General features: G+C 36.4%; 2 protein-coding genes and 1 long non-coding RNA gene across 3 annotated transcripts; 1 reads left to right on the top strand and 2 right to left on the bottom strand.

Moving 5' to 3' along the window:
- Positions 1–355: 355 nt before the first annotated feature.
- LOC105972386 (uncharacterized) lies at positions 356–5,734 on the bottom strand. The gene is made up of 7 exons (XM_012997335.2): positions 4,512–5,734; positions 3,626–3,933; positions 2,721–3,404; positions 1,875–2,003; positions 1,293–1,496; positions 873–1,073; positions 356–780 (listed from the first exon to the last, which is right to left on the bottom strand). The coding sequence occupies exons 1-7, from the start codon at positions 4,777–4,779 to the stop codon at positions 658–660; spliced, it is 1,917 nt and encodes a 638-aa protein (XP_012852789.2). The 5' UTR covers positions 4,780–5,734; the 3' UTR covers positions 356–657.
- Positions 5,735–11,597: 5,863 nt separating this feature from the next.
- On the top strand, positions 11,598–13,786 carry LYSOPL2 (lysophospholipase 2). The gene is made up of 2 exons (XM_088816635.1): positions 11,598–12,195; positions 13,300–13,786. Exons 1-2 carry the CDS (start codon positions 11,647–11,649, stop codon positions 13,717–13,719), a joined length of 969 nt encoding a protein of 322 aa, XP_088672761.1. The 5' UTR covers positions 11,598–11,646; the 3' UTR covers positions 13,720–13,786.
- Positions 13,787–13,878: 92 nt separating this feature from the next.
- On the bottom strand, positions 13,879–15,611 carry LOC148770980 (uncharacterized). The gene is made up of 2 exons (XR_016030768.1): positions 14,878–15,611; positions 13,879–14,281 (listed from the first exon to the last, which is right to left on the bottom strand). It is a non-coding gene; the product is annotated as an uncharacterized LOC148770980 (long non-coding RNA).
- Between the last annotated feature and the right edge of the window lie 343 nt (positions 15,612–15,954).

Raw genomic sequence — 15,954 nt, 5'->3', positions numbered from 1 at the left:
TCTGGTCAATCGGAACCAGATCCGACCCGTGGTCAACGGGACGGTTAATCAGTCAATAGGTTGACGACGACCGTTTAGGTTAATCGGCTTGAACAATTAGTTTTCATTAGTATGTTTACTAGTTTAAATATACTAATATATATAATGTTTTTTTTTTTAAATTAAAAAAAAATCCTTAAGAAGAATATAATTGGTATATATCTATATGTTAGAGAATAATTTATTTATATTTTTTAAATTTAGATGTATGGTAATGCTAATATCTAAAAATATAATATCTATAAAATTATCATGATTGTAATATAGATTTTTTGGTATGATTGTGCAATGTTACTACAATAATCTTTGCTACCGATTGAAAAAAGCAACCTTGTTGCTTTACTATATCTCATTACATTGGATCATAATGCCCTGTTCCAAACAAACTTGGACAAATAATTCAGAAAATCGACAAACATCTCGTAAATGAATAATGCAAAACGAAGAATAATAAATAAAAAAGAAAATGAAATTCGAAACTAACACATCGAAAGCACACACCACAAGGAGAGCAGAACTTGGGCTCAACCTCTTGAGAGAAGAATTTACAAGGAAGAAGGGGTGGGGGGTGTTACTAGAATAATAATACCTCTCTATCTATATAAAATACGATAGTCCCTATTGCGTCGGCGATTCTGGTCTTAATACAAGCCTACTAATGAACGGCGTTATTGCCGCTAGCAATGCCTTCGGACATTCCTCGTGTGGAAGATGGCCACAACCAGATATTGCAACCATTCTCTGCAAATTTACGAGATAACAACAATAATTAGACGGTAAAACAAAAAAATTATGATTCTTTTGAAAAAAGAAAAAAGAAAAAGGGAACTCACAGAATTCGCGAGTTTAGAAGCCAAAGTTTGAACAGATTTGAGAGGGACAAGGACATCTTCAGCCCCTGCAATAACTAAAACCGGTAATGTTTCAACGGCTGTCAGCATCAAGGCTGCGCTCTGTGGGGTTAAGACTGTTTCATGGGATAGTTTTCCGATTTCATCGAGCGCCTCATCCCATCCTTCTACATGTAACGGGGCCTGACATTAAAAAAAAAGAAGTTTTTTTTTTAAATTGTTGAAAATGAAGGAAACTTTTTAAAATAAATTGGAAAAAGCTATTTGTGAAATAAAAAGTCAAAAACAATATTAAATCCAGAAGAAAAGTTATGATTGTCATGTCTTGATATAATGTCAAGAAGAGTAATTTAAAATCTACAAGTATTTAATATCTGGTATATTAAATACAGATAATAATACCTTATATAGGCTTAGGACTTCAGTGGTTAGTTTGGTTGCATTGTACCAGGCTCGCCGATTCACCACTTGGGTGATTTCTGTCCGAAGAAGAGGACGCACCAAGTGCTTTTTCCCAATAGAAGTGCGTAACAGTATTCGTGCAAAGGCAGGTACCAATTCTCTCGATAAACTTGCATTCAGTAATACGACACCCTTAATTTCAAGCTGAGAAACATTATCATGGAATTAATCCTCAAGTTAGCGACAAAGTTTCATATTATTTTAAATTCAAAAAAACACGTATCTTTTCCAGAAAAATATCATAAATGATCACAAATACAGTGCCACTATATTTCAAAATCAAGACCCCTAGTTTGTATGTTAACGCATCAAGATTTGTAGTTATTTTAATCATCATAGATCAGCTTTTAGATTTTTTGTTAATGATCTCTTCAAGCATATATCATACTACTTTTTGTCTCGAGCACTGATAACACACCCTATAATGACTTTTTCCCTGTAGTTCTTAATTGCCTTGAAAAAATTATAACTTTCAAATTCTAAAGAAGTCTGATATAAACTATAAACTGATATCGGACTCACATTCATGGAATTTGGTGATGACTGAAGTTTCTGAACAGCCTTCAGGGCAAGCAGTCCTCCATCATCGTGGCCAACAAGCACAACTGAAGATAATTTCATCTCCAAGCAAAACGAAAGAAGCAGGTCTACCTGAGAATTTAAAATCCAAATTAAATTATGAAGCTAATATAGACGCAATGCAAAAAGTGTAAAATTCAATATCAAATATCATCATTGATAGCTGTCTGCATTGACAGAATTGATCGAACTAAATTAAGGAAAAAATTATTCATGTCAAACACAACAAAAGTTACAAGGGAATATTTTGATCCGAGCGGTTAATATGGTATTACTATATTATCTGGATTATAGAGGGCAACTACCCTAATCCATTCGCAATCCCTTCATGGTATGCTCAAATTAGTTGTTGCGTGACAGAGAAGAAAGAGACCAACAAAACCTTAAAAAAAGAAAGCTAGATCCTTTACTGGTCTATGACTGGCAAAACACATTAAACTTCCAATAAAAATATGAATAGTATCCGACTAAAACAGAAAGAAATGTATACTATAACCAATTTTATGATTCTCCATATGCTACACTGGGCAGATTTAAATTTTAAAAGATAGAAAACATATGCCGAAGTAAGATAACAACAACTGGATTACCTCAATTCAGCCAGACCATTTTTTAATTATCACAGACATCATCATGTGCTCTTGAATGTAGACTAAAGAGCACATGCTTTACATATTATATACATACATACATACATACACACATATATATATATATATATATATATATATATATATATATATATAAATGATGAATGTACAGCATGTATGTTCATATAAGAGCAGTCACCTGATTGTCAAGCTCGTAAGGATTAGGTAACTGATTCTCCTCCCAATCCTTCCGCCGCGGCCTCGATGACAAACCCCATCCAGGCCGGTCAAAAGCAGCAACTGCACAGCCCATTTGCCTGGCCAAAACGCCCATCACCTTTCTCCACGAGAAGACTCCTCCCCCAAAGCCATGGACCAAAACTATTCCAAATTGTTCATTTGCATCCACATTTTGCTCCATCATTGAAGACCCCATTTTGCCAAGTTCATCCTCCTCAAAAGTTTCATTCAAGCTAAAAATAGGCATATCTTCAGATATTGGGGATGTCGGAGAACTCGCAAGGAGTGGGGTATCGAGTGGAGAAGAGCTGCTGTAGAATTGGTTACTTGTGCTCCTGTGAATAGTATATTGACTTTTCAATGGAATGTTTAATGATGGTCGGTCAAATAGGATAGTGGAGGACAATGAACGGGATGGTGATCCTGGCATGCTTAGCTTGTAATGAACTGTAAGCCCTTGACAGGAAAAGAATAGGCTGTCTATATCAGCAAGTAAACTAATTGGAAGGTCCCCTTCATCATGTGCCAATCCGGGTGCTTTTCTCCTCGTTTGACTGTCACTTCGGAAAGATTTTCCTGCACATGGAGTGGGTGATCTCGGAACCTTCTGGTAACCAGAGAAAACCATTTTGCAAGAGAGAACCTGAAAACAATTAGGTCCGATGATTAGCTGAAACCTCAAGCAAGCATGATTAAACAACTAATAGAGGTTACTTATGGATACTGTCATATAAACCTACTTTAGACTATAGTCTATGTGTTCAAATTTTACAAGAATATGAGATGGAACATCCACTGGCTAACATCCATATTGGCCTGACTAATTATTCAAAGCTGATTATGTGAGAGATGCCATGAACTTACGGCTTCTGGGTCAACACGGTGAAAGTTGAGTTTCCTTCTAGCTTTGCAACTTGTTCGATAAGCCACAATAATGTGCCCAAGAGCAAAAACAACAGAAGAGAGAAACAAGACAGGGATTCCCAAGGACTTCTTCAGATGGAGCCTCTTCCGTGAGAGAGAAACAGAAGTTTCAGCCTCGAGTTGAGAACTTGGAGTGAAGACACAAGCCTTGATGGAAAGAAGAAGAATTGAAACAAAGGAGGATATTGTTACAGTTGCTAGATACGGCCCGTGCGACAGTGCTGGTCCGTCACACATCGTATATACACCTGTTCTCATTTGACAAATCCACAAATAACAGATTAACTTCAAAAACCAAGAAAGTATTACTGTTAATTTTGTCAAGTAGTAATTATAATCATGCCAAAAACTCAATAACTGAAAGATATTGCAGGGTATGTTTTTGTAATAGAAAGAACATTTTGTGGTTATATATTAATTTATCTTGAAACAAAGTAATTTTCTCCAAAAACAAGTGAGTTTTATTTCATCTACAAAATATAACTGATTTAAATTCTTCGCAACGAAAAATCATCTAATCAAAGCAATCAAAATCCGTCATTAATTTAAGAATGCACATGCGCACATACCAAGTAACAACACAGGAGCATTCAAATGTAGAACTGCTGTTCAACTACAATATCAAACAAAATAAAAAGGAATAATTAAAAAAAAAAAAAAAAAAAAAGCAAACGAAAACGAAAACAAAAACTCAAACAGGCCAACACAGAAAATGTTTGCCCCTTCCTACATTCATAGCACAATACAAATTGTTCATTGATGTAAAAACCAGAAAAGTAATTGTTCATCAGAATATGAATGAATATCGACAGAGTAGAAATCATACAGATGATGATGAGAGATCTGACAATGGAAACGAGAGGAATATCCATAAGCGAGCTCCTGAAGGCGTATCTCTCCAAATGCTCCCTAAAACTGTAGCATTTGACGCACGCAAAGCTAGGAATTAGCAAGCAAGGCAAAACGGCGTCGCCGATCGCCACCACCACCGGCAACGACACCACCACCAGCGACGACATCATAGCCACCATGAAATAAACCGTCCTTACACCCCTCCTGAACTTCTCCCACCACCATGCCCCTTTCATCACCATCTCTCCGCCAACAAAACACTCTTAATTTTTTAAATAATTTAAAGTAGGACCAATCGAAATGCGAGATCGGTGAGATATCGAAAGTACAGACGAACAACAATACGAAGAAGAATCCGGATGAAACGGCGTCGCAACAGCCATCCCCCAACGTCAAATCAACCGCCGTCGATTTCGCTTCAAAAAATACCAACGCCGCCGTATCAATTGGTTCAATTAAAATTCACACCGATTCCTCCTCTAATCCTCCGTTTCCGTAAATTGAAAGGATGAAGATGAAGAAGAAGAAGTAGAGAGAGAAACAAAATTTCTCCGCAAATATTTTCTTCCCTCGCCGGAGTCTCTCTCTCTCTCTCCTCTGTTTTTTCAAAGTGTGAGAGAGAAAGAGAGAATTAGTGTGTGTTGTGGGTGTTTCATCCGAGTTGTTTCCATCGAATCAAAAGTCCGAATTAGGAATTTGAAAAAATGAAATTAGGAAATATAATTAAGATAAACAATGAATGATTAGTGGAGGAAAAGAAGGTTAATTAAGATGGTGATTAATTAATCTGACAAACAAATTGATTCCCTCCCAAATATGCTGACCTTTTGCCTACCTGTCAGCTTTTTTGGTATTGGACTCTTCTGCCCCTGTCTTTGTTCTCTCCTTTTGTGTATCCCGAAGAATCAAAAAAGTCTGTGCTGTGCGTCCAGCTTCGATTTTACGAAAATGCCCTTTGGATTATTTTTTTGGCTTTCCCAAAAGTTTTGAATGAGTAAAACCTAGACATGGCCGCAAGCTAGGTTCGGGCACGAACCGGTGGGTCTGGGTATGAGAAACATGAAACCGGAACCAAACTGGCCTATAGGTTCTCAACTCGTTTGGCGGGCAAGCACAGTGGTTCCTATTCGGCGGGTCAACGGGAACCAATAAATTAGAATCGGCGGGCCAAACCAGTTGTGAACCGGGGCCTCCAGTATCATATGGAATTGGCTCGTAATATTAGAGTCCCATGGTTGTGTCTAAGTAAAACCAATATTTAAATTATTTTTTTTTCCAAGTAAAATCACATTATTTGAATTTGAAATTATTCGTTAAAAGTTTGTTTAAATTTAATTTATTAATATAATGAAAAGGGTTAGAGCAGTTCTAGATGGCTTATTCATCGAGAAAAGGCTGCCGCCGTTTCTTCTGCATCTCTCTCACTCATCACTTCTCGATATAAGCCTACGAGCAGAAAATTATAAACTTACGAGCAACAACTATCTATATCCAACGATTCCGTATTAACTATATAACGCAATTGCGATATTTAAAACTAAAATTATGGTTCACTAACAGAATAAAAGCTTATATAAGTGAATTATATATATCATATTTTATTTACAACACCAATAGAAACAAAAAGGAGAAAGAAAAAATCCACTACCCTCGAGATGTTAAATCCCTAATACCTAAATACAAAAAGGTTGACTTACTCTATAGTCGTAATCATTCAAAGAACAACTTCTCGACAAAATCTTGAGCATGCTAAGTGTGAATTTCTAGGAGAAATACACATACTATAAAACACACTTTTTTCTTCTCTCATAAATCATCATTAATCATAAGAGTATTATGCCTTGAAATTCTATAGCAATATATAATATGGGAAGAGAAAAAATATTACTAACCACACTCACAAAATAGATGAACTATCTTGTAGGATTATAATTATGTTTTTTGGAGGCAACAATTAAACTTCTATAAATTAATGCAGTCGAGATTGGTAAAATTCTATTGATTTAGTTAAATATTAAATTTGAACTAATAATTTAATACGTTTTCACTGAGTCGTGACCAAAATAAATTATTATTTTAAGTGAAATTATTAATTTATCGAGGTTCTTAAATAATCACACATTCTAAAACAAAGACAAGTTTCGAGTACAAAAAAAACTGTTCTTATTGACTCTAACATTTGTTGCATATCTATAGATTGAGAAATGACTAATAACCAGTTATTTTTACGCTACACCCGTTAAAAGCTACAGAGGGTGATCAATGATCTACACACATTAATATGAGTATGTGTGTTTCAGAGTATATGAATGGTAAAGATTTATCTGATATGTTTCGTAGCATAATATAGAATCTACTAACCTCGAGATGTTACTCCCTCCGTTCCTAAATATGTGTCTTTTTTTTTTTGTATTGGCACAAATCTTAAGAATCTCAATAAATATGTCTTGATTTTAGGAAAATAAATATTAATTGACCAAAATACCCTTGTTTATTAATTAATGCAGGAAAAATGTTATAGAGTTAATAAGGGTAAAATTGAAAAATAAGCAATTAATGCAGCATTGGAATTGTAAAGTGACAGATAATATGGAACAAAAAAAATTCTCAAAAGTAACAGATATTATGGAACATAGGGAGTAAAACAGATTAGTGTGTAGGAATAGGCAAAACAATTAGCACTTTGACTAAGTTTTATAATCCAATGAACAAAGTTCTCAGTTAACCTCGAGATGTTAAAAAATAAAAACAACATTATTTTTTTAGACTGCAAAATTCCCACTTGACCTTTTCTCTATTCAACGAACAAATATAATAAAATTTTTAGAGCATGCCTCGGTGCAATTCCCTAGGTAAACACTAAAATATAGCTCAAGAAAACAATAAAAACGAGTCAAGATGAATGACAGGGTCAATTTGGACATTTAGCATTATTTATTAATTAAATAAAATATAGCTCAGTAAATTAAATATTAATTTAAACCGTACTACTTTTTAATTATCGCAATAGTATTTCATGAATTTTATAAACTAAAGCTAATGTGAACCAAATAGTAGATGATTTTTACATGTGATGGATTTTAGTTCGGCAAGTATGGGTCAAATTCCTATATTGGGTTTATTAAATAGAAAACAAATAATATGTCTGGACCAAAAGAGAGTTATGGGCCCACCGATCCAATACACGTTAACTATAAGGTCTCTTTAGAATATTGTCTGAAGAAAGATTGTTAAAACGATGTCCCCTGAGATATGAGGGTGGCAAGCTTGTCAGCTCATCCAAATATGCAAGAGACGATGGATTGGAGGCGATAGGGAGCGAGCTGAAGGAGAATCGTTGGAAGAAGAAGATTCAAAGATATTCTTACTGAATATATAAGGGAAATCCGTAAATTAGAAATAGTGATTGAACAATCATTGTAAACCTCGACGAATATAGAGATTCTAAAATATGAAAATAGTCGTACACAATTAGATTTTAATATTGATTTGGATTATTTGTGTTTGAAATTTGAACGCTGATTTTTTATATGAAAATCAATGTTCAAAATTCGGGAAACTCTGATCATTATTAAGACTTTAACGGAACTCCAGAGGCAGTTTGGATTAACTGTTGAAAATCGGTAGTAGCCGTTAGATATGAACACATCATGGATGTCAATTGTTAACGGAGACAACCAGACACCGTGGTCGGGGTCCAAAAATAAGAAGGAAAATTCGCATCATGGGTCCCATTTGCCACCCACTCATATTTAGCCACGTGTTACCTTTTTACACTCTGTCCAATAAACATACTCCCGCCGTCTACTAGATGCCACGCCGGCCGAACAAGGATTTTAACGGTCTGATTGATGATTGATAAATGTTGTGTCATTTATTTATTCTATTTAATTGTTTCGGGAAAATAATTTAAACTATTATTAATTTGTATTATTTTGTTATACAAAATATTTTTATATATTAATATTGGAATAGATACAAATTGTTATCTAAATAATTAATTTATATCAAGATTAACCATTAACTGCAACTCCAAATTTGAGCTATCAAAATTAGAACACTAGCATTCTTGATTCACCTATAAGTGTATATACTTTAAAATATATAATAATATTGATATTACGAATTAAATTTCTGAGTTTTTGGGGATTCCCTCGAAATATTTTAGAAAATTAAAAATTAAAAATTACAATTCAATTTCCAGAAAAAAAAATATATCAGAAACAAAAAGTTTTTGGATTCGAAATGAAAAATGTTATTGCAAAGTTCGGAAATATTTCGATCGCGATCAAAATCTGTGGAATTCGAAATATATCGCGTTGGCTCCTGCTATTACGATGTATGGTGCCACTGCTTCAGTGGTAGCACAAGTTGAAGCTTCCGCGATTATACGCTGAAGGTCCTTATCGGTTATCTGAACCGTTAGAGGAGCAAGTAGAAGTTGATCTTGTTGAAGGTTCGGCGATCATATGCTGAAGGTCCTCTTCGGTTATCTGAACCGTTCGAGGGGGGCGGAAGTAGACCCCCAGAGAGTCGATGACCCATGGCGAATGAAATGTTTTGGGGGCACTGTGAACCCCCAGGGAGTCGATAACCCTTGGCGAACGAAATATTTTGGGGGCAGATGTAAGCCCCCACGGAGTCGATAACCCTTGGCGAAAGAAATATTTTGGGGGCGATGTAAGCCCCAGGGAGTCGATAACCCTTGGCGAGCGAAATATTTTGGGGGCAGATGTAAGCCCCAGGGAGTCGATAACCCTTGGCGAACGAAATGTTTTTGGGGCATTGTATACCCCCAGGGAGTCGATAACCCTTGGCGAGCTCAATATTTTGGGGGCAGATGTAAGCCCCCAGGGAGTCGATGGCGGTGGTGCCATAGGTGGCTCCACATGTGGAGCAGGTACTGGTATCGCGTTGGGAGCATTTGCTCCCATCGTGGCGATATGTTGGGTCACGGCCTCTGTGGCAGCGCGAGTTGAAGCTTCTGCTATCATGCGTTGAAGCGCATCCTCGGTTATTTGAACCATTCGAGGAGCAGGGAGTGATGGATCGGCGAGTGGTTAGTCCCGAGGGGGATCACCTGAACCTCGCGAGGCGGATCCATGGGACGTGGAGGAGGTGGCAAGCCAGAGCCTCCACGAGGTGGGAGGTCGTTAGCTGTGTCATTTTCTCTCCAAGCAGACGCCTCAGGAGGATCTTGTTGGCTACGTGATCTGGTTTGCATCGTTCCCAACAGACGGCGCCAAAATGATGATGCTAATTACTTAGATCACCTGGGGTAGTGTAGAAAACGAACTGGGAGAGCAAAGCGGATCAGTAGCTTGACAACTTGATAATCCTGAGATACCTGCGATCATAGAACACATGAACTAAGACGGGGGTTGATCCGGCGGAAACCCCTCCGACGCTCAAGTCAGACGTGCTGATCATAGAAATAGTCCAGAGAATACATGTTATAGTATTGCTCAGTTAATAGGACGTACCTTAATAAAATGAGTAAAACCTCTATTTATATGTCGTTTATTGGGTTGGGTTTGTTTTGTTGGGCCCAAGCCTTACTTGAAGGTGTTTGGGCCTTGGTGATATTAGTCTTCGATATTAGGCTCGTAGCCCAGTAGGTAAAGAAATTGTAGGCCAATTGGATTGGCCCAATTAGGCATATCAATAATTAAATTTAATTTGAGTTTAACTTTGGCCCACAAAAGATGAGCTGTCAAAAGCTTTATAGCTGGTGCAATCAAATCGTGCTTAAACTTTAAACATTTATAGGCGCCATTGTTATTACATGATAAAGCATTATTAAAAGCGTGCTTTGCTGGAATCGCGACATACTTGATTTTGATTTGACATCTTTATAAAATGAGCTTAAATAAATAAATAAAAATGCTTGTTAGTTATGTGAATAAATCATAAATCAAAAATCAATGAGAAGGAATATCTGGTTAGTGGAAAGTTGATTGGATTTTTTGTTGAATTATCCGTTAATATTCATTTTTAAGGACTTGTCGTTATCGAATAATTTTGGGTATTAGGTGAAAATCGTTGGATCAGATTGGAATTAACTCTTTGAAAAGGAAAAAAAATCATTTTTTTCGGAAGCGAAAAAAAAATTACAAGTTTGTTGCAATTTTTATTTTCGGAAACATCGGAATTTTTTGGATCGAAATCGGCTAGTGATTTTATAAATAGTTATCGGAAAATAAATATATTTTTGTAATTACTTAGTAAATTGTTGATGATTGGGGTTGTGGAAATCGGCTTCCGGTTATAAATATAACCCATACAAGTTGGGTTTCTTAATGGGCCAATAAATACACTGTAGTGTGTAAATTGACAATTGTGATTAGCATCCAAATTTGCTATTTCATCACATTTCAATTTTGGCTTAATCCCCCTTTTTCATCTCAAAATATATCATTTTAGCACTTTGCATCCTCAAAATAAATTAATAGTATTTTGCACCATTAAAACACAATAAATGATGCATAATGTACCCTTGGTGAATTTTTAAAGCTAATAATTATAATTCAATATTTTTAATCGTATTTTTTAGGATGACAAATGTCAAATAAATTATTTTATTCATCAATCATTTCGAAATTATAAAGTGCAAGCATTAATTAAAAAGATACATCTCATCAACATATTTAAAAATTCTATTTTTTATCACAAAAAATATATTAAAAAAAAACCTTTTAGCTATTTCTTTATGAAGTTATCTAAAAATCATATTTTTTTCAAAATATTTCCACCAGTTACAATAAAAGATCCATCAATAGATTAATTTAATGATAAAAAATTATTTATTTTATTTTATAAGAAAAAATATTTTTTTTTTCAATAATCGGGTGTGATTCCTATTTTTTCGCACTAATAATTTTTATTTTCATTACTAATATATTAGATTTCTTATTTTCATAATAGTTTTGAAATTTAAAAAAAAAAAAAAAAAAAAAAAATTATCCTTACCAAAAGCATTACCAAAAAGTTGACCCTACCAAAAGTTGGTTTACCAACTCCTATCCACATCCGCAGTTGGTGAGAAAACCCACACTATATAAACCCCACCCCGAACAAATTTTGCCCGCCACCGAACAAATCGATCCAAAATGCCGCCGGAACAAACCCCCACCGCCGCCGCCACTCCGCCGCCTCCAAATTTCTGGGGCGAAATGCCGGAGGAGGAATACTACACCTCCCAAGGCGTCCGCAACACCCAATCCCACTTCCAAACCCCCAACGGCAAGCTCTTCACCCAATCGTTCCTCCCCCTAGACCCGACCCGACCCGTTAAGGCATCCGTTTTCATGACCCACGGGTACGGATCCGACACCGGCTGGATGTTCCAGAAGATCTGCATCAGCTACGCCAACTGGGGGTACGCCGTGTTCGCCGCCGACCTCCTCGGCCACGGCCGCTCCGATGGGATCCGAGGCTACCTAGGAGACCTCGAAAAGGTCGCCGCCGCTTCCCTGTGCTTCTTCAAGAGCGTGAGGAGCGGCGACGAGTACAAGGATCTGCCGGCGTTCCTGTTCGGGGAATCCATGGGCGGGCTGGCGACGCTTCTGATGTATTTTCAGTCGGAGAAGGATTTGTGGACCGGCTTGATTTTCTCCGCGCCGCTGTTCGTCATTCCTGAACCCATGAAACCCTCCAAGGTAATTTTTGCTTGCCGATCGATTCGTTTTTTTTTTTTTCAAATTTTCGATTGTTCTCGCGGTTCGATCTGGTTCTCCCACCATTAATTCTGTGTTTTTGAATTGAATTGGTGGATTTGGATTTAATTAGTGGCCTCGTGATCCTACATTTTAATAAATTACATTGATTTGCTTTTGTCAGTATGAAATGATTTTGATTTTGGTTTTAGATTTGATTTTCTCAGTGTGATCTCTCCTCTCTGAGATTATGATTTCCTAGGTATTCTGATCAATATTAGGATTACTCCGATTTTTAGGATGATGGGTCGATTTTCAATATTATTAACTATATATATATATATATATATATATATATATATATATATATATATATATATATATATATATATATATATAAATTTTGTACATGTTTTGAAACACGTTATTCTCTAAAAGGTTAATTTTTTAAAATATTTTTAAAATTATTACAGAAGCTTAGCTGATTTACCTATCAAGTACAGAATCGGGCAAACATTGCTGCAAATCTTGGAAAACATTTGAAGAGGATCGGGTCTTAGGTCTGGATAATGTATGGTTCATAGAAAGATAGAAGAATTTAGAGTTCGAGAGTCGAGAGTCTGGACTTAAAATCCGTAATAACAAATTCGCTCAATTTATTTTTTGGATGAATCCATTTTACGATGTGTACTGTTTCACATTCTCTTACATCTGAATTCAATTTAGTTTTTGAATTATTCAATTATATTTGAAATTCACAACATTCGATATCCTTCCTTCAATCTGAATGCATTGTGAATTTACATACTTTTTTTTTTTTTTTTTTTTTTTTGAGATAGTGAATATACATATTTAACCATGCCTTAGATCATTCTAAATTAAATTTGTTTGAAAAATCACTATACACTCAGTCATTTGAAATCCTTCCTTCAAATCCTTCAATCCAGATTTAACACTGCTTAGATTATTGTAAATTCGTAATGCATGTTTTACAATGATAAATTCATTTTAAAAAAATTCACTACACTTGCAGTCATTGTCAATTTACGCATTTACCCTTGCTTCGATTATTACAATACGCGTGTTTTATTTTTCTTTTTTCAAAAGGTACACTTATTCATGTACGGGCTACTTTTTGGGCTAGCGGACACATGGGCGGCAATGCCGGACAACAAGTTGGTGGGAAAAGCCATTAGAGACCCGGAAAAGCTCAAGATCATAGCAAGCAACCCAAGGAGATACACGGGCAAGCCAAGAGTCGGCACTATGAGGGAGATTGCAAGGCAGTGCGAGTACGTGCAGAACAACTTCGATAAAGTGCGGGTCCCGTTTCTGACGGCCCACGGTACCTCCGACGGGGTCACTTGCCCGTCCGGTTCGAGGATGCTGTACGAGAAGGCGAGCAGTGAGGACAAGACTCTGAAGATTTACGAGGGAGGTTATCATTCTTTGATACAAGGTGAGCCTGATGAGAGTGCTGATCTTGTGCTTGCTGATATGAGGGCTTGGATTGATGCTAGGGTTTGATATATATATATATATATATATATATATATATATATATATATATATATATATATATATATATATATATATATATATATATATACACACTTATACTTGAGGCAATATGAGAACATGTGTTGTTGAGGTTGTGAGAAGTGGAAAGTGCATGGAGAGACTTGATTAATGTAATAAATAAATATGTAATATAAAAACATTTTCATGATTAATACATGTGGTTAGAATTGCAAATTAAGTGGATCAACATATGGGAATCTTCTTCTACACACCAATGTGGGTGTGTGTGTTTGTGTGCTTATGAATCTAACAAAGAGCGTCGAGTTTTGTGCAAAGCCCCACAGTTATGCCGGATGCAAATGTAGCGTAGCCAGCTCTGAGGGACTCGGGCTCGTAAATCATCGAAGAAGGCACACTCTCGAGCTTTGTCTGAAGAATGATAGCCACAATAACTCCGTATGTAGCAACAGCCTCACAGAAAATTACAGTGAGCGGATAAAGATAAAACGAAGAACAAAATTTAGCTTAGCTCCGACTCCCGTGGAATGCCCTACTCGTGATTTATTTCCTACACAGTTGTTAGTTTGAAGTTAAATATTTCAACTTATGTTTGTTCAAAATCCATTATACTCAATTTTCACACATATATTTACGCGCACATACACATCAACACACTCACGTTTTTGACACACACACATATACACACATACACACACCCTTGACACACAAATAAACACACACTCGCATACCCTTTTGATCCACGCACACACACCAACACACACATTCACACACTCCAATACCCTATTCACACACACACAAATACACATACTCCAATACCCAGGGGCGGACCCAAGGCATGTGTTGGGGGGGCCGCCCCTGCAGAAAATTTGTTTTTTAACTTTTTTTTTTATTATTTTTTTAATATTTTGGGTTATTTATCTATTAATTTATACACTTTAACCCCAAAAGTTAAAATTTTATACCATTTTACCCCAAAATTTTTTTTAGCCCCCCACCCAAAACCCCCTGGATCCGCCCCCGCCAATACCCTATTCACACACACACAACTTTGACATACATAATAGGGTTAATTGCAAAAAATTCCCTAAACTTTGGACGTTTTTGCGCTTTATCCCCTAAACGGAAAAAGTTGCACGAGCATACCTGAACTTGTTAAATTGTTGCACCGACAACTACAAAGCCCCATTATAGCAAAATTTATGCCTGAATTGCACACGTACAACTCACACGTGAAAATGAAGGGGCAATTTCGTCCATTCACATGATTTTAAGGAAAAAGAAAAAAAAAAAGAAAAAGAAAAAGAAAAAGAGAAAAGAAAAAGAATAAATACATCGGACCCATTGTTGAAGAAGAAGTAATTGTTGTTGTTTCTGAACCTCAAGCGGCAATCTTCATCACCGCCACCAACTCATCATCGTCATTGTTGGAAGAATCACTCCCGCCGCCAACTCATCATCGTCATTGTTGGAAGAATCACTCCGCCGCCGCCGCCGGAACCCGTACTCCATCAACACAGTACTCCGATCTTGTTGTTGACCCTCTTCTGTGGACTGCCACCACATCCCTTTACAAAATGAGTTCTCAACTTATCACTGCGAAGTTCGTAAAGAGCTAAAGAAGCCAAAAGCTAGGGTTTTTCAGAGGTGAACTCGAATCAAGGATTTGGGGGGAGGGAGATGAAATTGGGGTAGTGGAAGGGAAAAAAGATTGAGATTCATTGGAGATTAGGGATTTTTTATATTGAATTTTTAGTAATTTTATATGATAATTTCAGGTGGTGGTGCGGCGGCGGTGGAGAGAGATGGTGGTGGCGGTGGTGTGAAAAATCTTCCTTCCCCTGTTTTGCAGCAAGAGGGAGACGAAGAAGATGATGGGTGGCTTTTTTTTTTTTTTTTTTTTTTTTCATTTTTCCTTTTTTCTTTTTCTTTTCTCTTTTTTTTTTTATTCTTTTATCTGAAAGTCTTGTGAATCGACGAAATTGCCCCTTCATTTTCACGCGTGAGTTGCACGTGTGCAATTCAGACAGAAATTTTGCTATAAATGGATTTTTTAATCGTCGGTGCAACAATTTAATAAGTTCAGGTATGCCCGTACAACTTTTTTCCATTTAGGGGTAAAGTGCTAAAACGTCCAAAGTTTAGGAGATTTTTTTGCAATTAACCCTACATAATATACACATTCATATGCACTTTTGACACACGCTCAAACACACTTTTGAT

The sequence above is a fragment of the Erythranthe guttata genome, chromosome 4 (genome assembly GCF_056151865.1).
Source record: "Erythranthe guttata isolate IM_541 chromosome 4, IM_541, whole genome shotgun sequence".
NCBI classification, from domain to species: Eukaryota; Viridiplantae; Streptophyta; class Magnoliopsida; order Lamiales; family Phrymaceae; genus Erythranthe; species Erythranthe guttata.
Note: the sequence above shows the minus strand (reverse complement) of the source record. Positions and strands in the feature narration are given on the sequence as shown.

What these genes read in the sequence shown, in the direction of transcription:
- LOC105972386 (XM_012997335.2), bottom strand. Translation starts at nt 4,779, where the DNA reads ATGGTGATGAAAGGGGCATGGTGGTGGGAGAAGTTCAGGAGGGGTGTA. An exon ending in ACCGTGTTGACCCAGAAGCC is followed by an intron (nt 3,405 to 3,625) that starts GTAAGTTCATGG and finishes AATTGTTTTCAG; the next exon opens with GTTCTCTCTTGCAAAATGGT. An exon ending in CATCACCAAATTCCATGAAT is followed by an intron (nt 1,497 to 1,874) that starts GTGAGTCCGATA and finishes AATGTTTCTCAG; the next exon opens with CTTGAAATTAAGGGTGTCGT.
- LYSOPL2 (XM_088816635.1), top strand. Translation starts at nt 11,647, where the DNA reads ATGCCGCCGGAACAAACCCCCACCGCCGCCGCCACTCCGCCGCCTCCA. An exon ending in AACCCATGAAACCCTCCAAG is followed by an intron (nt 12,196 to 13,299) that starts GTAATTTTTGCT and finishes TTTTTTCAAAAG; the next exon opens with GTACACTTATTCATGTACGG.